At 33.9% G+C, this 22,596-nt stretch overlaps 1 protein-coding gene across 1 annotated transcript in view; it reads left to right on the top strand.

Moving 5' to 3' along the window:
* LOC149424140 (adenylate kinase isoenzyme 5) overlaps positions 1–10,172 on the top strand; it is a 71,615-nt gene extending 61,443 nt beyond the window's left edge. The window contains exons 8-12 of the mRNA XM_089631044.1: positions 1,650–1,831; positions 6,428–6,647; positions 7,157–7,321; positions 7,735–7,966; positions 9,796–10,172. Coding sequence (XP_089487170.1) covers positions 1,650–1,831; positions 6,428–6,647; positions 7,157–7,321; positions 7,735–7,966; positions 9,796–10,172 — 1,176 coding nt within the window. The remainder of the gene's footprint in view (positions 1–1,649; positions 1,832–6,427; positions 6,648–7,156; positions 7,322–7,734; positions 7,967–9,795) is intronic.
* The last annotated feature ends 12,424 nt before the right edge of the window (positions 10,173–22,596 follow it).

Genomic DNA, 22,596 nt, shown 5'->3' with positions numbered 1-22,596 from the left:
TTTGTGAGTTCAAATCACGTATTTTGGTCTCAACAAAGTACAGGGCCTCAAACAAACATTGTTCTTATCCCCTTACGCCCATTATAGAGTTGAGTATGGCCCTAGCAGCATTCTTGAAAATACAAAATCCTGATAACGGAAAATTGATGATTTTTTGGAGAGAGGGGTGAGAGCCTGATGTAATTATTCCATAATACTGGAGTGAAATGTTTGTCCTACATGCTGGGCAATTGGGCACGCAATCACCTCCATACATATATTTCAATTGCGTTAATTCTCTTGAAGTTGATACTGGAGGCCACAGTTATGTGTCCACCATTGCCAGTACGCAGTGGATATTATTTAGTTGTATCTCTTCCGTTGTACTGTGTGAATTTTCAAAGATTTTCTTCTCCGTCGTTAATCTTATGACTGAACCTACTTACGAGTATCTCATAGTAGAAGAGAACATCAGTTATTACATCGTTAATTCACGATTATTACATTACCAGCAGTAGAGGTTCAATAAAATATACAGGGATCACCTTTATGTCAGTTTTTGCTGAATGATATCGAACTGGCTGAAATAGGGCCAAATTTCATTAGCATTTAAATAAAATAAAGAGTTTTAACGATGACGCCTGTAATCGATTATTTATTTTGTGGTGGATTCCTTTATTTCAATAATAACATTCCTAACCACTGAGGCAATAAATTTATTTACGATCAACCTGGGTTACGTAAAAACAGTGTAATATTGTGGGTCTAGGTAAAACCGACAAAGACTGGTGGACACGTAAATGTTGTTTACATTTCCGTATGCTGTGCAGAAATTAGGGTTGGAAAAGTCACGCAAGAAATGCAGCCATGGACAATGAAAACATGTTCTGTTTATGCACAATGTATAAATTCGGTACGATATTATTCCTTCAGAATGGGGAGTGCGATGGCAAACGCAAAGGACTGGCAATACTGAAACTTGTCAACTTTGACGCCACTTAATTAAGGTCAACTACAGTGTGATTGTACAGGACATGGCGCGCGACGGAACATCAAGATGACACGTGATCAAGTCAGTGCCATCGAGCAACGACAGTTTGCAAATGGCGGCGATTGTTGTTGATACTCGTCGTAACTGCTGATTTGTGTGTTGATTTACCAAAAGCATATTAAATAAGCAGAGTGATGACTATTTTAAACAGTGAATTTTACTTAGCGACAGCACTGACTCAGTAATTTGGCGGTCCACGTCCAGGTCTTCACTCTTCTAGCGAACCTTGCACTTGATTTGATGGGTGTGTTACGGGTAAGAAAGAGACTGAAGAAAGTTATGATTGAAGAAAGACGAACGTCGGCAGTTCATTTATTTTGAGGCATAAATTCACAGAGTATGGGTCTTGTCGTATACCTAAATAATTTTTTTTTAATTTTACCAAAAAAACACTGACCAAAAATTACAACCATTACAACTATTAGCTATATTTATGGATAAAATATCTTCTTACTAAGCAAGTACTTACTTACCAAAGAAACTCATAGTAGCAGCGTCAGGACCACAGTGTAAGAATTTTAAGAGTCCTTAAGTCCGTATGGTTCGTATGCTTGCAATCAATCTGAAATATTTTTATAATTGTGGCCTTTCTCATCTAATAAACTCATTTACCTTCCAGCAGCAGGTGGTTCAAGCAGACGTGATAACAGTCAGGGCGGCTGACATGGAGCCGGGTTACCAGACCCCGGTGAAGGGCGCCGGTCCTCCGCCCGCCCTATGGGTCATAGGCGGGCCTGGCAGCAACAAGGCCACCCTGTGCCAGAGGGTAGCCAGCCAGGTCAAGGGATGGGTCCACTTGAGGTAGGTCGGATTGGGTTACTAACACCCCTCAACAACAATACCATCCAATGGTACATATCACATCCATTAATCATTAAGGCGATATAAGACTCTAATAACGGGGGTTTGCTCGACGCTCAAATTATAATTATTCCTGATAAACGTATTACTAAAACGACCATTTTTGTAAGGTTTCCTATGTTGTTAAGATCTCAACTTTATTTTAGAGATTTGAAAGAGCAAATTCAACCTCAAGTCTGTCCAATACACCAGGGCCGCGCGTCGTATATTTTTGTGCATTATTTTAGGGTATTGTCTCGTCTTAATGGATGTTTCAAAAGTTTTCGCTGGTTTATATGTAAAATTATACTCTAAAAAGTTGGATAGGTCCAGAATACTGGAAAGGCCTCTGAACCGATTTTGGTCTAATCGGGTTGGGTAAATTTGGTATACCTAGATAGAAAATAGGGACACGATTAGATAATAATGAGAAGTAAGGTAATTCAATTTCCAAAAATGTTAAATAATACATATTAATATTTATTTCGTTAAAAATAAAACCGATTGTTACTTGGCGGCCATTGTTACTGATGTCAAAGTTTTAAGGATAGTTTTTTTCTTCTCTTATTTAAACCAAATATGAACATACGATTCTAAAGTAGGTTCTTAGGTTGTCAGATTGGGTAAAATTAAAACATAAAATAAAAACTAACATAAAAAACTATTTTAAATTATTATGGCAAAACATGGCATGGTGAAAAGACGTCAAATCATCCTTTTTTTCGAAGTAATTACCGAAATGCATTATTTTCTATTTTCGGAAACTTCATTACTTCGGGTTCTGCGAAAGTCCTATTCAAGTTCCGTTATTATATCATTGTAGGCTAGTTGCTTGACAAAACTGAAATATATATAGAACTTGAAAAAATCTTTCACAGAACTTGAAAATGAACATTGAAATTTGATGAATTGTTCAAATTCTCCGAAACAACCCGTCCTACCTTTTTGTTGTTATCTAACCGAAACACAGTGATTTTTCTATTAAAAGTGCTTATTAACCGTGTCCCTATTTTCTCTCTTTATTTTTCAGGCTTTTCACCTTTGAAGAGTCGTACCTGGCAATAAATATATGAATAGCGGGAATTAAACTACGTAATTGAAACAGGGAAGCAGATTTTATCTTCATTATAATTAATTATGACGATACATCGTTCGATCTTACAGCCACGTAACATGTAAAAAAGAAACTTTAAACAAATAAAACAGGCCGTTGCCATACACAAATCTCCATTATTCTAATATGTTTCTGAGGATTCCGATATTCTCAGGCGTGGCAATACGTATCGCAATACTTTATTGTCTTCAATTTTAATTTTACTATTTTTATTTATTTAGAAGATAAACGGTTAACATTAAAAAATAGAGTTCATTTGTGAGTGACGTAAATTTGTCCATCTACTGGTCTCCACTCCACAGGTATAACGGTTAATGTAAATGAATTTTGAAATGGGCGCTGTGGTTTCATGTAACAAGGTATGAATTGTTTTCGTTACAATTTATTGGTGAAGATGTTATGATGACAACCCACAATTTACTGCTACGGAAAACAAGGCTTTTTTCATAAATACACAATTAATCAGTTTTTTGAAGCAAGTTTAAATTATTTATAGTAATTTTATCAATTATATATGAAGTGTTGTGACTACCGCGCAATTTTTCGAAACCAGGTATGAAGTTCAACGAACTTGGGGAAACGTTGTTTATAGTTCTTGTTCCTACACGAAGTATAAATAAATTATTAGTTTTATAACAACTGGCCATTTGCCGACCTAATTTACCATTTTGTAGCTAGTCTTGTCAAATTTTTACTAAGGTACAATTAAAATGCGAGTGTACATTTACAGTTCTTTGGCAACTTGTTAAGGAACTTTTATTTAACCAAATTTCGTTACTTAATAAATTTAACTACGGTAATCGAAGTGTCCTGAACAAGTTCAGTAAAAAATTTACTTGACAGTTACTTGAAAAGAGTAAATTTCATATACAAAATAAATGCATTAATTTATCTTATATGTGCACGTTTTTTTCTATTTTCGTGAAAATAAAATGCATAGCTAGAATTTTTTATTATGTCGTAGATCTTGGGGTGAATTTTGTTTTATTTTTTTCATCTCTTGATGTATTATTTATGCTGTGAAAACTTTACTAGAACGCTGTAATTGTTAACATTTTCGAGGAATAAATCTTCAACTGTAATACTTTGACATGCCACTTGATGGTTTTAACATTTTCGAGGAATAAATCTTCAACTATAATACTTTGACATGCCACTCGATGGTTTTTACATTTTCTAGGAATAAATCTTCAAATGTAATACTTTGACATGCCATTCGATGATTTTAACATTTTCAAGGAATATATCTTCAGCAGTAATACATTGACATGCCACTCGATGTTTTTAACATTTTCGAGGAATAAATCTTCAACTGTAATACTTTGAAATGCCACTCGATAGTTTTTGTGACCAAACAACAACAGTACTTGGTTACGTTTCTGCTATAAGCTCTTTATTACACATATCCAAAACAGAAGCCTTCAAATATAAGACAGAAAATCTGTGAGATGATTTTTCCTTACAAGACTTCCCTCCTTAAAGATTTCCATTTTATCATTCCACATTCATTTCTGATCTTGTTCTCAATAAATGTATTAAATCAGCTATACCCAAATCTCTTTCATCGATACCAATTCGGATCGTGATCACGAAAACATCGATCTTGTTGTATTTTGAATTATTGAATATATTGATGCATAATATATTTTTGATTTATTCATATATTTCATGAAATATATAAAAATATTTTACAATTATAGGTATAAGTCTTTTATAACCCAAACCATCAATGATAGAGTTAAGGGCTGCGCTACCCTTTTCATACAAAACTTAAATTTTGATTTGAAGAAAAAATACTTAACCAAACTGAAAAATTATTTTTTAATCAAAAGATATAGTAATATAGTGTATGAAACTTTTCTGTTTTATTTATTTGTAATTTTAATTATGAAATGCAGGCCATTAAACCATTTTTTAAATTAAGGAAAACAAAATGCTTGATTTTAGAGGCAACTTTGGCATTTTTTTAATTGTTAAAAAAAATAACCAAACCTACTATTTTAATAAGACGAAAAATATGATAAAAAATAAAACATCTTAAAATTAAAGTTTTTTTGTAGAAATTTTAGTTTATTTACGATTTTTTTTTATTTTAACGTAAATCGGTCGTTTGCAATTATATTTTACGCCCATGATTGCTTTTCTTATAATTTAATTTTCAATTTTTTATATCATCTTATTTGCACAGTACACAGAGTAAGATTAAGCTTTTAAATAATTACCATTAACTCACAAAAAGTTACCATTAACTCAGCCTAAGTTGCCTCAAAATCATGAAAAAAATAATTCTTTAATGCTCTATATTTCATAATTTAAAACATAAATAAATAATGTTCATAGTACATATCCGTACTAGATGTTCGCTACACATTTTGATTATAAGAATATTATGTAGTTTGGTTAAATATTTTCAAAAACTAATTAAATATTTTGGCCTCAAATCCAAATTTAAGTTTCTTATGAAAAAGGCCGCGCAGCCGTTCCCCTTAATAAAAGGCCGCGCAGCCGTTCCCCTTAATAAAAGGCCGCGCAGCCGTTCTCCTTAATAAAAGGCCGCGCAGCCGTTCCCCTTAATAAAAGCTTTAATATTTTTTTATTTATGAGCGACAAAAAGCAATAATAGTATCTAGTTTTTTGAAATCAATTTTTTTTTTACGCACAATTTTTTAAATTATATTTCACATAAAATCCATTCAAATGTATCACAGTAAACCAAGCCGCACAAGTCGTGCTGCTAGGAGGCGATAGTGTAGCATGTTGCCATCAGAATGCATGGGAATTGTCAGAAGTTGAAGGTATTATTAATATAGGGTATTTGCTTTCAGCAACATTTTCATTGCATAGTACATTAGACTGTTGCGGTATTTTCTTTCCTTCTAATCCCCACTTTCAAAATACGAAATATACACTACATGTATCTAAATCTAAAGTGAGCTTATCTCAACCTTCTTGTAGCAGTCGAGGGGCCATCGGTGAGGTTAAACCAGTCAAAAGTAGGAAGATAGATGGCAAATACCCTACCGACTTGTAAAATCATCTTCGTCATAATCATAGTGCCACTTGCCAATGTGTTATTTGTCCTCTTCTGCAAATACTCTCCCATGGCTTCAGTCCCTCTGCATTTGCCTCCAGTGCTCTGTACTTTTCGTTTTGCTCCAATCCTCTTCTATACAGTCTATCCACCGCTTTCTCGGTCTAGATCTGAGTCGCTTCCACTGAGGCACACACTTGGTCATTTTAGTTTGTATCCGCTTTATAAATTCTATCCTTCGCCCAACAGAAAACTGCAGCTATTTTAGGTTTCTTGTCTCCCAAACGACTGCTGTCTTCTTGTGACTCCTGTAATCCGAAAGAGTCACAATCAGGCAACAGTTAAACCCGTGTACAACTGGCTAGTGAAATAGTCAGTTCCTTGTTTAAGAGTTTTATCCGTCCCCCTGCAGTGTCGGTCGCAGCCTCCGCCAGTTGGCCGAGAGCAGCGACCTGCGAGCCGGGAGCGACGCGGCCGTGGCTCGGCAGTCCATCAGCAGTGGGGAGATGGTGCCGCACGGGGTGGTCATGCGTCTTGTCACAGAACGACTCGAGCAAGCCCAGCGGGCGCTCGGCATCATCATCGACGGCTTCCCCAGGGACATCGAGCAGGCTAAGGCCTTTGAACAACTGGTGAGTTATCCATTCATTAGTTATCAGTGGCTTCCTTAATAATCTACTTAATACTTATTACTTCTAAATCAACGTGCAATCATTGCAGAAACTTATTTTTAGCTTTTGTAGATACAATTCGTTTGAAACTAAAATAACGTTAATACTTACAATGCCAGCGGCCTCTATCTATAGCAGGCCTAGCGTTTCCTCACAAAGACACTGCAGTTGTTTCTCCAAACTATATCTGGGAGTGTCCCACTGAATGTCTTCCCTCTGAAATAGCACCCAGAATTTTCAGCGGAATTCGACAATCTGGCATTCTTAAAACATGACCAAGCCACCTCAATTGCTACTTTTCCATGAAGAGTACCAGGGTTTCTGTGTCCATCTCAGTCTATGCCAATCCTCTTGAAAACCTCAATTCGGTCGCTTGAACCTAGGATCCTGAATCCGTTACACCACTACATTTAAATATATTAATTTAACTAAGTACTACAAACATGACCATTGACTATTTATGTGTGCAGTTCCACCAACACCCGCAAGTAGTCCTGTTGGACTGCTCCAAGCTGCAGCTGGGCAGAGGGCGTCTGGACGACAGCGTGGCGGCCTTCCGCAGGAGGCTGGAACTCTTCCGTGAGCTGTCTCTGCCCATGCTCAAATCACTGGACGCTGACCAAAGACTAACCATCGTAAGTGTAATTCACTGGAAACTTCACCTCCTGATCTGATCAACTGACCCTGTTGACCTTCTGCTCTTAGTGACCCTGTCGATTGGGGTGAATTACTTCCTCGGGGTTATTCGGAAGTCTTTTCTCTACTATCCCACCGTCTTCTCAGGGATCACGTCTGGTGACCCCTGAGAAGACGGTGCCTTACCACCTTGATGTCTCACTACTCCGTCTCTCGTTGGAACTGCCTAGGGCTTGCAATTTTTATCGTCTTTATTGTGTATGCATTAATGCCACCTAAGTTTATGTCTCCCATTACTCTCTTGCTCTGCAGTCCTTGTAATTCAAAGTAGACTCGTGGGATTCCATTCAATCAATCGCCCCAACCCACTGTATCTAGTGGTCTAAAGTACATGAATTAAATAAAATTCCAGGTTGATGGGGACACAGACACGGTTCCAGTCCAAGAAGACTTCAGTCGTGTGATGCTGCAGCACATGTCCATTTTCCCTGCGGCGCCCCCGGGCGTGGGGGCCTTGGGGGGTGCTGCGGGCGTGGGTCCGCAGCCTTCCACGGCGCCCCGCGTGCTTAACACCCCTGCCCCCCCTGCCCCCCCGCCCGCCCCCACCCTTACCAATAGCGCCAGGCGGGGGCAGCCTTTCCCAGGTATGTATAGGTAGGCGGCGTTCCATACATATCTTCGCTTGATATGTAGATGCACCCTAGATTCCAGACATTAGTCGTTCAGTAGGCTGTAATAGAATTGCGTAGTTCGCGTAGGTACCTTCAAAACTCTGCGCTCCCTGGAAAAAAAAGAGTTCCGTTATTTCCAACAGACAGGAAAAATACAATCGTAGTTTAAAAATCTTTAATTTCCCTACATGAATCAGACAACTACTCAAAATGAATAGAAACTCACTGAGGGAACTTGTAGGACTACTAATGGGACACTGCCACCTCAGGAGACACAACATGTACGTTGTTAGGTGTGTAAAACACCAATAGATGCAGGAAATGTGAAAAGGATGAAAAGACTCAAGACTCAATTTACATATGGTGCCATTGAACCGCCCTGATGGGAACAGGGCTCAGATATCTCGGAAAACAGATTGTGAAATATCCCATCAATTTAAGACTCCACAAAATTAATCTGGCGTACCTAAAGTTAAATATGAAAATAGACATTTTGTTAAATTCGACATTGGTATTTTATTGACTAAATAAAGTAAATTAATAAATGTGCAAGTTAAAAATATATAACTATATCAATATTCTACAATACACTTGACTAAAACGCAATATACAAACTTTGGCAAAAATGTTGGAAATCAAAAAATGAAAAAACTTTTTAAATATCGCAAAATTCTGCACGCTTGCCATATGGCCAGAGATGTGCAAAATGGGTACCCAAAACCATTTCAAATGCAAAATGGAAATGGGTCAAAACTTTTCCATTTGAAAATGCAAAATGCAAAATGGTTTTTAGAAAAGCATTTCAAATGCAAAATGCAAAATACCTATTTTCAAAAGGCATTGAAAATTCAAAATGGTTTATCAGGTCAAACAATTAAAATAATTATAGAATTTTTAAACAATTTTGTCATTTATTGGACATCAATGTAGAACAAACATATTACATGATGGTAAATCCAAAAACACCACGACTACAGATTATGAAACCACAAAAAATTTGCACGGGACTAATGTTGCCAACGTAAAAACATAGAAACTGCTATCTAACATTTAATATTACAGCGTCATGGCCCCATGTTCAGTATTTGAATCAGTATTTTTTGTAATAGTATCATCACTCAATTGCCAGGGCTCCCACCAAGGAGCAACTTGACAAATGTAAATTATCTCTCATATCGAGGTTGAGGACCGACTGATATTTGGGGCTTATGAAAAAAAGATGAGTGGAGATAGTAGGAAGAATGTTGCAAAATGCATTTAAAATGGAAAATTCATTGAGAAAAGCATTTAAAATGCAAAATGCAAAATGGTTTTTGGAAAAGCATTTAAAATGCAAAATGGAAAATAACCATTTTGCATTTTGCATTTCCATTTGAAATGGATTTATTTGAAATAAAGCACATCTCTGCACATATCTTCATCGATCGTATCGATGCATACCTCATTTTACATCACATCAATCGATTTTTCTAACGGAATACTACTCTTATTGTTATTGATGTTTATTACGAACCAACTTTCTTGTCAAAAAATCTATGTATTTTCTAATAATTATTGATATATTAGTAAAACACATAAAATAATTAATTTAGAATGCATATCTGTATAATAATAGCAACCTTTAGAAATAGGTATATCCCACTTATGTAAGTAATACAATGGCAAAAATAGTACTGTAGAACGTTGTAGATAATTATAATGTACCGTAATAACAAAACATCTTCCGATAGTCTCAGAAAATAACAAAAAAGTAGCACTGTACAAGTGAATGACTAATGCTCAATATGTGTTGTTGTTTGCAGGAATTAGCACGATCAGTCAACAGGTGCATGGCGTTGTATCCCCCGCGGGGGCCGTGGTGGCCAACGGCGTCCGCCACGCGGCCAACGGCGTCATCAAGAACGGCGCCGGGCTCGCCAACGGTTACGCCAACGGCCTGGTGGCCGGGTTAGGCGGGAATCTGCAGGGCGCCGCTAACGCCGTGACGGGCGCCGCTAACACCGTCACGGGCGCCGCTAACGGCGGCCTCACGAAGGCGGCTAACGGATTCGCGGGGATGACGGCGGTCAATGGAATGCCGGGATTGGGAGCCACTAAAGTGGCGCCCTTAAAAACTAATGTGGCAAACACTAGAAATAATATCTACCACGGAATCGAACAAATGGATACCCACATTTAAAGTGCACTTTAAATATAATATTAATTTTTGATTAATTCATGACAAAATTGTATGAATAATGATTTTAATATCTACTCTAAGAAATTATCTTTCAAACCGTTTGGATATAATTATGATAGTAGGAAATCACAACATCTAATGCTGCGTATACATTTGCGAGCCGAGCCTTGAATGATGGGAAAGGAACGTAGCAACCTCATGCGGCGTTTCGCTCCATTTGTTGATTATGTATTCCTTTCCCATAATTCGGGGTTCGGCTCTCACATGTATTCGCGCCATAACAATGATTTGATTACACTTCAATATTCTTGACAATTTCAATAAGTCTTCAACTTATATACAGTTTATTCTACATGGACATTGCATTAAATTAAAATCTCTCCAGTAAAAATTATCATATTCTATCATAAGACGTTGTAAGCTATCGTGACTTATTTTGAAAACGAAGGTTTCAGGTCGGTAGTTTTTGGAAATAAATTATTTGAAAACATCACTTGTCTCTTACGTTTATATTATATTGATACGCATATCGGAACATATTCATTTCGCTAAGGAAGGTATTAATCTCACGCAAATGAGGAAGGAACTATAATTTTTGTATTCATGTTTTCGGTGTTGTAAAGTCGATGTTAAGTTTTTACACATTGAAATTCGTGTAATTAAATTAAAAATAATTAATTATATTTAATAAAATTTAGACTAAAAATAAAATATACCTATTAAAAAGTTAATTTACGTTTTAATAAAATGTACTTGTATTCCATAACCCTCAACATTTGAAAATGTTAAATTTACAGAATAACTAAAATGAAAAACTAAAAAACAATACAAATTTTTAATTAGTTAGTTATTTTAATAAAAATGTGTGTGGAATAAATCCTTCCGAAATTAATACTGAATCATCCAGGAATATTAGTACCTACCCCTTCAAACAAAATTTACAATAAATTATCTGTCATATAAAAAATATGAAACTCACTAGTCTTAAAAAAATTTTTGTTACAAAGTACCTACTTATACCATAAAAAACATGTGTACCATTCTTGGACAAAAAAAAATATTTTCAGAAAATTATTTGAATTTTCAAATATTTTCGGGATTTATTTATATTTTATTTAAGTTAGCTAGGTTGGTAATACGTTGAAATAAATTTATTAATAAATAAATCGTGAACTATCCTAGTACCAATTAAGAAAATAAAAATAATGTTTAGAGAGACATAGGTCGCATTTTACGAACCAAGTCTAAAAAGTGCCTTCACAAATCTATTAGTAAGTATGACATAATTATATAATATATATGGGATAAAAATATAGCAATAATGAAATACCTATTTAACTATTCTAAACCTTCGGAAATAAATAATTACATAGATATATGAAATTTACTTCGGTAGTGCATTATTATTAGATTAGGAACAATAATTTTAAAAATGATTAATTGTAGTTTTTGAAAATACGGTTGAAATGAGTTCAAAGATTAAATTATTTTTCGTCACGTTATCGATTCTTGCTTTGATTTAATTTCGTGATGCAGCCTTAATGATTACGACTAAAATTATTCTAATAATCTGATTTCATTACTTGTATTAATTTTGATAATACGGTCAAAAGATCCTTCAGATAATCTTTCAATTTCACTGAAACATTCGAAAAATCCTTACTCAGTTATACAATATGAAATCATGTCGAAAACGGGAATTATGATTCTATAGGGTTTTCCAATAAGAGGTGTTATTTTGAATAGCCCGCTATTTCGGTAGATGTTACTTTTGAAGCTGTAATTTTTTGACATTTGACAAGTAGAAACTACGTCATTAATAAAAATGGAACGATACACGCTTCAACAACGCATTGAAATTATTAAAATTCACTTGAGTGAATCAAATGCAAATCATCTTGAGTGATAAGGCCCATTTCTACCTCGGTGGCTTCGTCAACAAGCAAAATTGTCGCATTTGGGGCTCGGAAAACCCAAGAGTTATTGTTGAAAAGCCTTTCTATCCTCAACGTGTGACTGTTTGGTGCAGTTTATGGTCCGGCGGAGTCATTGGACCTTAATTTTTCGAAAATGAGGCTGGAGCAATGGTGAATACGGTGAATGGATTGCGCTATAGAGAGATGATTAATGATTTTTTATGGCCGGAATTGGATGGTATTGATTTGGACAACGTTTACTTTCAATATCAAAATAACACCTCTTATTGGAAAACCCTGTATAACAGTGCTTTAGTTATGAATTCAAAATGTGACGAGTATCTTCTATTCTCTTCTGGCCATTTATTTCTTCATTGTGAGAATCGTAATCATAACATCGCTAATTTAAATAATTTACCAAAGTTACATATTTAATTTTTCTAATAGCATAATTACTTTCTCTTTGTCCTTTCCGTCGCAATATTTCTACGCATGTTAAATGCTTACACATTACCGAAAACAAAACTGTAACACTATTCAAAGTTATTTGTATTTTATGGAACATTTTTTCTTACTAACAACAGGTGACGTATTTATTTTTTATATTATAATTAAGTATGTGTAACCTCTAAGATGATTTCAAATTATTTAATTGTGTGTAAGCTATATGTAGATACTTACTATCTCTTGTTACATTTTCGGAATTGTGTAGTAGGTTCTATATTATAACAGGCCCGTAATTGTAGTTCAATTAAAATATAAGGCTTTGAAATGAAAGATTTGATATTAATAAGGGTAACGTAAAAATGAGGAAGTTTCGCAAAATCCTTGTCCTACCATTGAATACATTATGTTAAGAAATACAAAAAAAAATAAGTACAAAAAAGTTCTCGGAAAATTGGTTCTAACCCTATTCAAGTGATGGGCTCAAATGTTTTTGGAAGTCCAGATAATACGATACGGGCCTGCCAAAATAATAATTTAGCAATTAGTTCGAAATAGGTAAGTAAAGAATAGAATTTAGCCAGTTTTGATACAAAGCTATTTGTTGAAACTTCATAAACGTTTAGTTATTAGATGTCTCGAGGCCAACTTTTTCAATAATATCCTTTTAGTCTATATCAGATTTTTTACACAAAATAATTAGGTAATCTTAACACTAAAAACAATAGAATTAGCAGTACTGCACGTGCGATATTCTTTATGTTAAATGCCAAGTGTTGATATCTTAATATGAATAAACTTATGTAACACGAAAAGCCACCTATTAAACAGCAATCAAATAAAGATGTTTATTCCACGATTCTTGTAGGTATTGTGGTCAAATATTTTTTAGCTTAACTTATCTTCATAACTGGATTAGAGAACATAGAAAAGTTACAGAATTTATTTGCACATATTCATTTACAAAAAGGAGGATTTAATTGATGTTTATAATTTATAATTATAATCCATAATTATGTAATTCTTTTGTACATGTTTATTTCTGCTAGTCTTACCGTATTTTGATTAATATCGGTTTCGCTTTTCGAAAGCGATATTTTAACTTAATTACGTAGATGGTCGACTACACTCGGCGTCACAAAAATCGCACATATTACAAAATCTTATGAGACAATAAATCGATCGTCTCTTTAGGATGCGCAGCGTCGTCGCCCTTTTTAACGTTAAAATTTGTATCCCTTATGAAATGAAACAATTATTGTCTCATAAGAGGTTGTTAAATGTACTTTCAATTTATTTCAATATTGCTTGGGTTATATGTATTTGGTCGGGGAAACTTTCGAACGAATTTAAAAAAAAATATATTTTCGACGATGTGTGATTTTTGCGACGCCAAGTGTAAAATATATCGATAGCTTTATTCCATTCAAATGCTGTATCAATAAGGAACAGGTTAATAAAGCAATTTTCATTTATTAATATCTGAATTCCGTAAGTGATATCATCTTATGAACTCGAACTCTAAAAAAATATAAAGACGTTTTGTAGGATGGGTTGTTTCAGAGAATTTGAACAATTCATAAAAATTCAAAGTTTATTTTCAAGTTCTGTGAAGGTTTTATTCAAGTTCTGTTATTATTTCAGTTTCACACTTCACAGAACTTGAAAATTAACTTCGTAATTTGAAATATTCTTCAAATTCTCTGAAACAACCCGTCCTTAGAAACTTCCTTCAATACGAATATTCAAATTGATATAAAATTCAGTGATTTTTTTAATGTTCTGTAATTTGAGTTTTACTACTATTACTACCAACTCCAATGGACAAGTATTATTATACCCGTTATGATATCGAATGAAATGAGAAGAAATAAATGCGATAATGCTACAATATTAAATTATTTTGTAGCGAATTATGATTTAGGACATATTATCATATTACTAAATTTTAAACCGTCTAATAAAAAAAATGTTTAGATCACCAACTCTCTCAACTGTTAACTTAAACATGAATGATTTTGAATTAATTGTTTGTAAAATACGTTAATTATTACTTCATGTCATGTTTAGGCCGATTTAATCGATATTTGAAATTGGTTTTCTTAAAATGTAACTATTTAAACAAATTCGTGGATTTAAATTGCTGTTCATGATCATTGGATAAATTGAATAATGTCGTTTCTACGAAAAATCACCTCAAGGGCGCTGTCGTTGATAAGTAGTAGGTACTTGATGACTGTATTTGTGATTGCAATGATTTTTATCATGCTCGACAAGTAACTCATTTTGACGCTTATATTGCATTAATAATATTTTTTAGAAACGCACATAATTATTTTATAAAGCAATTTATTTGTAAAACATTGTCAATTTTGATAAATCAATTAATTTTTATTTATTTGGACGAAAATAAAAGCTCACCAGCACACATTAATTAGTGTATTATTGTTTCCACAATCCAGAATATTTCAGAAAGGAGCAACAAAATCTACGCCATAGAAAGAAAATAATTTACTATCCGATTTGGGAGGCGGGTATGGGAACCGCCGCCCGGGAAACCATTTATTGCATAAACAATCTCTGCCATAAGTCACCCCAAATGGTTCGCTACGTTTTATGACTTATGGAGTCTGTCCACATAACCGTAGCATACCATGACCGTGCTATGACCGAGGCACGAATTACGCGACAGAAAAAATGTTTTTTTTTTCAAGAAGAGTGATATAAGATGTTATTTAAATTGTTTGTTTTCATAAATAGAAAAATTTAAATACTCGATGGCACAAAAAAAACATTTTTAAACGTTTTGAAAATTGTGTAATGTGTGACATTCGGTAACTTACTGAAAATAATTATTAAATGATTTTAAAAATATGTAGAAACATATCATGAAAACAAACATTTTTTTAATAACAGTTATTTTCTGCAACAATATGCAATGTGGTAATATTTTGAATCGAGAAAAAATTGTAGACGATATATACGTATGTTTTAGTTCTATGACAAGATGCGTTTAAGGGTTCGGGTGTGCCCATCTGCTCACCAACTGCATTGCGGGCCGTTTGATAGTCCCTTTGACCTCTCCAGCCGGACTCTCCTACCCACCCCCCACACCTTTTCCTTCCCGGAAATTCCTCTCCTTCCTTTCATTAAGTTGGCAGTTCACACAGTGTGGAGTTAATGTAAGAAGCTATTGAAAGAATGTGTAAGTTTTATAACGGATATTTCAGCAACTTTTGTGAGCTACAACCATCTTTTAAATTAAATTAATATACTTAAATTGTCGGACAGGAGAATTCTCACAGACTTAGGACGGGTTGTTTCGGAGAATTAGAACAATTCATCAAATTTCAACGTTCATTTTCAAGTTCTGTGAAAGATTTTTTAGAGTTCTGTTTTAATTTCAGTTTTGTCAAGCAACTAGCCTATAATGATATAATAACAGAACTTGAATAGGACTTTCACAGAACCCGGAAATGAACGTTGAAATTTGATGAATTGTTCAAATTCTCCGAAACAACCCGTCCTTAGTATTTCTATATAAAATTCTGAATGATGCATTTGATATACCAGAATGGTTTGCATTGATAAACTGTTGGATTATTTGGACTAGAAGTCGGGATTTATTTCAGTGAAAAAATTCTGAAACTAACTACCATATAGATACCTCATTACCCAGAATACTTACGGAGTAAAATATTTATACCGAGTCAGTAGACATCTTTAATTAATCATTTAACAATAAAAAAAGATTGTTAATGATGCAGTTTAGTTATGTATAGTAAATATGTTCTGTATAATTTTTACTATTCATATGTAAAAAGCCCCTAAAAAGACGCTAAAAAATAAATTCCTTTACAATTCATTGATACACAGAACACGTTTGTCGCGTAAACTACCAACATAAGATAATATCTCTAAAAATATGAACGTGATTGTACTCTCTCCGTACTTTAAACAATAATATGTATCTTGATCCATCTAAACCAGTTGACTATGTAATGCACTGATCTCGATAATTACAATCAACATTTCGGACAATTTCTCAGCTGCATTCTGCACCTGGTGAAAATTAGTCACTCCACACAGTGATTACTGATTGTGATTAGCTTCTTGGGAGCAAAGTGTGAGAAGTCATTCCCGAAAGGGGTTTTTATAATCACTTCAAAAAAAGTTTTTCTATTTTACGATACAGAGCTGCTACACGTAGAAAAAATATTATCGCTAATTTCTTGAAAATCTATTCCTTTATTGGTAATCCGGTTAAAACGGGATTGCAGGACGTTTCCTGATAAACTTTTAATCAATGCCTAACATATCGAAACACGTGTTTTGATAATATACAATTACGAAATGCGAAAATATTTTCATGAACTCGTTCCCCGACATAATACATACACACGGATAATACGTTGGTATTTTATTAAAAGTTTATTAGGAAACTTATCAATTCATTCGTTAAGTGCCCGTAATCTCCCTTTTCACCGGATTACCAAGATTCTCAATAAATAAGTAATATTCAATACGGTTTTTTTTCTTTAAAAAAATATATAGGTTTATATAAAAAAACTCCTTTTTCAGTTTTGAACTTAGGTTAAAAGTAAATAATTGCCATCACTTCTCTAAATATAATCCATACTGTCAAAATATATTCATATCCATGTCGTATTCAACAGAAGTTTTAGTACCTAAATCCGAGATAAAAATGCATTTCTGTTGAGTTTTTAAAAGTCTAAAATGTTAATTTAAAAAAAAAGCACCCTTAGGTTTGCCCATATCTTACTTGAAACGTGCTTTTTTTCAGTTGAGCGTGTCATGTACTTGTATTATTTATCAGATTTGATTTTAGATTTTTACGTCAAAATTAGTAAGTACTCTCGAAGAATTGGCTCTCGACACGGTAGGTGGCGCTACGTTGATGATATCTTCACCATTATTTGTGATTTTTGCGCCACATAGTTAAGACCCTGGCTATATGAAAAAAGTTTTATAGATCTGAACAATCAAAGTTGTGGAAAAAGCGAAAGTAAGTAATAGTCGGGGACCTCCGTGGAAGACATGACACGACCAATTAGTTAAGACGGATTGTGATAAGAATCTGTATAACAGAGGAGTATGTATGAGATGATGCATGAATGTGAATGAAGTGTTGACGCAACTATATGCAACTCTATTTACAATATATGTTCCTGCATTCCTCCGCCCAATTATCTGTTACACAATTACCTGTTCCTGATGTCTGAAAGTGTGAATTACATAACTACATCAGTGACATTGCAATAATTTATTGTATCTACATTATCAGCCTGTTAAGAAAACCTGCGCAGTGAATAAATTGCGTTTAATTCAAGTACATTACGGAAGCTTTTGCAGTGAACACCTACAGTGTCCCTCGAGGACATAATATCGATTTGCAACAAAACGTATACTAAAAACCAGAGTTAAGTCTCTTTCCAATTCAACACAGCTCCCCCATTCATTGATCGAAATATCAAAATATTATTTACAGTCCACAAAAAAAACACAAAATTTATTCGCAGACAATATTTTCGACTCCATGAAGTGAGGAACTTATGCCAAGACAGATTTGCGTGGTAGTCCATCCTCTGCCCTGAAGAAACGGCGTAGTGGCTAGTTAGTTAGATAAGCAAAAATCTATTCTTACAAGCTGAAAGTACTATCGCCAAATCGTCTAGACCCTCCCTTAGCCTTCCGTGGGAGGGGTTTTGTGTTCCGTGTTGAAGGGATGACAGGGGGTGGTAGTTGGTAGGTGCTCGGACCGGATCGATTGAACCGGAAGTAAGTCAAGGCCACGCCAAGGTTACCCACAGCCACAGAGGAAGAAAACAACCTGCATTATTTAAACAACTAGCCAATAACAGTCGGCAATGCATACTTTTGTTTTATGATGATTATGCACAGTAAAGAAATTATAATTACATATTCAAAAATTTATGGCTATGGGAAGATGACCACAAATCACCGAATATTGAATTTAGGGCTATGTGAAGATGACTACAAATTACCGAATATTGAATTTACGGCTATGGGAACATGACTACAAATCACCGAATATTGAATTTATGGCTATGGGAAGATGACTAAAAATCACCAAATATTGAATTTACGGCTATGTGCAGATGACTATAAATCTATACCTTTTCTCTTTTCTTTGCTTTTGTTGTACGAGTATTCTGTTGTTCGATATTTATAGTGCCTATATGAAAAAATTTAACTGCACACCCCATTCATGTATCTAGTTATTTTTTTTTTATTATTGTGTTAAATGCATTTTTATTATTTGCATTTTGTCGGCCCCCGTGGTCGAGGCGTAAGGCTCTCGATTAGCAAGCTGGAGGTCGCGGGTTCAAATCGCGACGTGGGCAAGTAAATTTTATTGGATTTATTTCACAAATTACTCATTTAAAATAATATATACTATATTAGGGACATGTTCCAGAGTTGAAGATACTCTCAGTAACGCTCTGGTGTTAGACCACCATTCAGAATTGAAACGTTGCTGGAAATGGCTTTGGCCTTGTTTGCTGACCAGATCTGAATAGCCAGGTACTTCTCCACCTTCATCTACCCAATCTCCTTCCCCTACCCTACCTTCAGCCTCACAACATACCCCAATTGGGGATGCCATAGTCTCACTGGCTCCAGGCGGTTGGGAGCAGTTGGGACTCTTGAGATATATCCGATCTTTTATTCAAACAATTTAAGGTCACAAAATTAAGTGCATTATACTTCTATCAAGCAACATTACAAATTTATAAAAACAATGTTCAAAATAAAATTTCACCCTTTAAAAATAACAGAAATCTTAGACAAACGTCAATACTTCCTACTCCTAAATGTAAAAAAACAATAGGACAGTTCAACCATGAATATCTAGGAGTTAAATTTTTTAATTCATTACCAGAAAAAATAAGAAACATGAACGCAAATATAAACGAATTCAAAAGCCACCTTAAAAAGCATTCCGAACAGTTGAACTGAATCATATCAAATATAAACCAATATAACAACACCCCCCATACACACAAGCCCTGCTTATTTATGGGGGTACATCAAATACTTATATTATATTATATTATGTGATTAATAACTGTAATTTATTGTGTAATGTAATTCGTGTATCTTTTTTTACTAATAAATATATATATATATATATATATATATATATATAAAAAAAAAACAAAATAAAATAAAATAAATATTCACATTAAAAAAAAATGTCATAAAAGCGTAAATAAATAAATATATTAATGAATTAGTGTAATTATTAAAAAATATAATGCATAAAGTTTCAATGTTTGTATGCGTGTATCCACTGAAGAGATGATCCCAAGAAAAAGAATCTATTTCGATTTGAAATAAAACGGTTGTCGCTACGTTACACAAGAGCTTTTGACTCCTAGCTCCTGGGTCCCAGGCAGTTCAACGTAATTGATTATCGTAATGAATAGATCATATTTCGATATTTTCAAAAATTTGATAAATTTTCCCAAAGAAGTGGAAAATTTCCCTTACTTTTTAAACGCTCACAACAAACATTCTGTTGGTTTATATTTTCAGTGCGTGTATCAATCTTAAAACTGGTAAATTTCGTTATGAAATTTACACTAGAAAAGCATTTTCGGTTGACATTGTTTTACTGGCAATTAGACTAAAAAAATATCACTCATTGAAATAACATATCCGAAATGCAATTCTTTGATTAATAAAACTTTACAATTATTTAAACGTCCTTAAAATGATTATTATATTCAGATAGAGCGTTATTTAAAAGTGGCGCCATAATTTCGCGCGCAACCCTTCTCAAATCGAGGAACTAAAGTGGCGCTACAGTCAAGCGCCAAACTGGGTTACGGGGGCAATGCAAGTGCCAAGCCTTCAGCCACCCCTATCTAACTACCCCAAACAGTTCATCTGCACCACATCAAAAAGTCTACTAAATAATAACCCGCTAATCTTACGCTAAGAGTAAATGCAAACCTTTTTTTAGTCGAATGCATATTTTCCTTGAAAACTGTCATGCAAATGGTTCTGCATATCAGTTCGGCTTCGGCGGTCTACTTTATACTATTGGCAGAAAATTTGCGCTAGTTAATAAAAAAAATTGTGGTTGTATTTTGTGATTCGAGGTTGTGACAAAATTCTAGCAAGCAAATACTTGATCCGTTTGATCCTTTGACTGAATATTATTTGAAATTTCATTCAGTAAAATTGATTTCTTCGCAGAAATGTTGAAGTTTTCAACACTTCTATTGAGTACGCTTATTGATACGTGTTGTTAAAGTTGAATTTGAACTAATTAAATAGAATTTTGTTGATTGTGACGTAATTTAGATCAGGAAAATATATATAATATGGTGAGTGTTTCGTATAGTAATAATATTACCATTGCTTTACTATTTATTTTCCTTTGCTCCTGTTTTCACACTTTCATAATATTAGGTATGCTAATTATTAACCAAGATAAGTAATTTCTATCTGTTTCATTTCTTACATAAAAAAGTGATTTTAAAAAGCATAAAATTTAGATAATTTCCTTTTTTAATTAACTCCACCCAGGAGAGGAAAATAAATTATCTCAGTGCCAAATTCATCACTGCGGGTGTTGTGTGGAGGGTCTTTTGGGGGAGAGGAAGGAGTGAACATGGGTCTCAAAGAGACCCATATTGTAGGAGGGAGGAAATACAGAGGCTGGCAAATCGTTCCACAGCCACTCCACACTAACTCAAGAACTAGTCGTAGGAGCAACCCGTTCTCATTTTCTGAATTTATTAAGACACCGCATTCCGAATTTCTACCGATTTACAAAAAACTTTCACTAAACATTTTAAGTTTTTATGCTCTTAAAAAAATATGCACGTCATTTTTGAAGATAATATATATTATTCATTTTCTGTTTTGAAAAAGTAAATTTATGAAATTCCCTCAATAGAAAAAAGGACAAAGCCAATATACAAAACAGTTTACTGTACAAAGGAATGCAATATAATAATATCCTGCTGAAAAGTATAAAGTCTGCACCAATTGATAGATTCAACTTGATTCAAGCTGTATTGAAGGAGCCATATTAATCAAAAGATAATGTAATAAATAATAAAAATGTGATAATGAATGCTTGTAAGTTATAACAAATTAGACATTTGCAAACTTGGATGTACAAATATAAAATAAAATTAATAAATAGTAAATAAATTAGCGCGCTGATCCAACATTCATATTTACGTAGGTATATCCCTTCCAAACCATCATCTTCTACTTTTTGAACTCTCAATACGGAGCCATTCTTATTTCAAAGTACACCTTGGTATTTAAAAAAAATGAATTAAAGAGTTGAAGCAAACATACAAATAAACAGCACTAAAATAATAATAATAATTTTAAACAATAGTTAAGTACCTCAAAAATTTACCTAAATGATGGTCAATAAAAGTAGAAATTGAATTAAATATTTATTGAATTATAAATACTTCTCCAATAATTGCATAGTTGTTGGTGTCATTTTAAAATAAATAAAATAATTAACTTTGTTAGCACCACTATTTAATCCAAAAATATCGACACATTTCAAAACCAACGGTTTCTTCGTCAGAAAAAACGAATAAATACCACTATTTAATCAAAAAGAATCGTCAGTTTCCAAAACTAATGGTTGCTTCGTCAAGATAAACGAACTAGTGGTTTTAAAATTTGTCGATCCTTTTTTTATTAAATAGTGGTGTATACAAAGTTACTTATTTTATAAAAAAAAACATCTTTGACATGGCACGACATGCCTCCTTAAGTTTATTATGTTTTTATTCTCTGTGTTATAGGTACAATAATTAATCAAACTTTTAATGAATAAATAGTTATGTCATGTTGCGAACTGCTTTTCATAAATTTCAAAACACAATTTAATGTTTACAATGGTTGTTTTTTGTCGTCACGTTTATAGATTCTATTTTAATATCGTTGGCACCATTGATAAGGTCGGAGAAGATCATTGCCTGCGGCTTTCCGAGACATCTCGGAGTGCCAAGAAAATTGGGCACGTTCAAAACCTC

This window comes from Hesperophylax consimilis, chromosome 4 (assembly GCF_061612785.1).
Source record: "Hesperophylax consimilis isolate HC1 chromosome 4, BYU_Hcon_1.0, whole genome shotgun sequence".
NCBI classification, from domain to species: Eukaryota; Metazoa; Arthropoda; class Insecta; order Trichoptera; family Limnephilidae; genus Hesperophylax; species Hesperophylax consimilis.
Note: the sequence above shows the minus strand (reverse complement) of the source record. Positions and strands in the feature narration are given on the sequence as shown.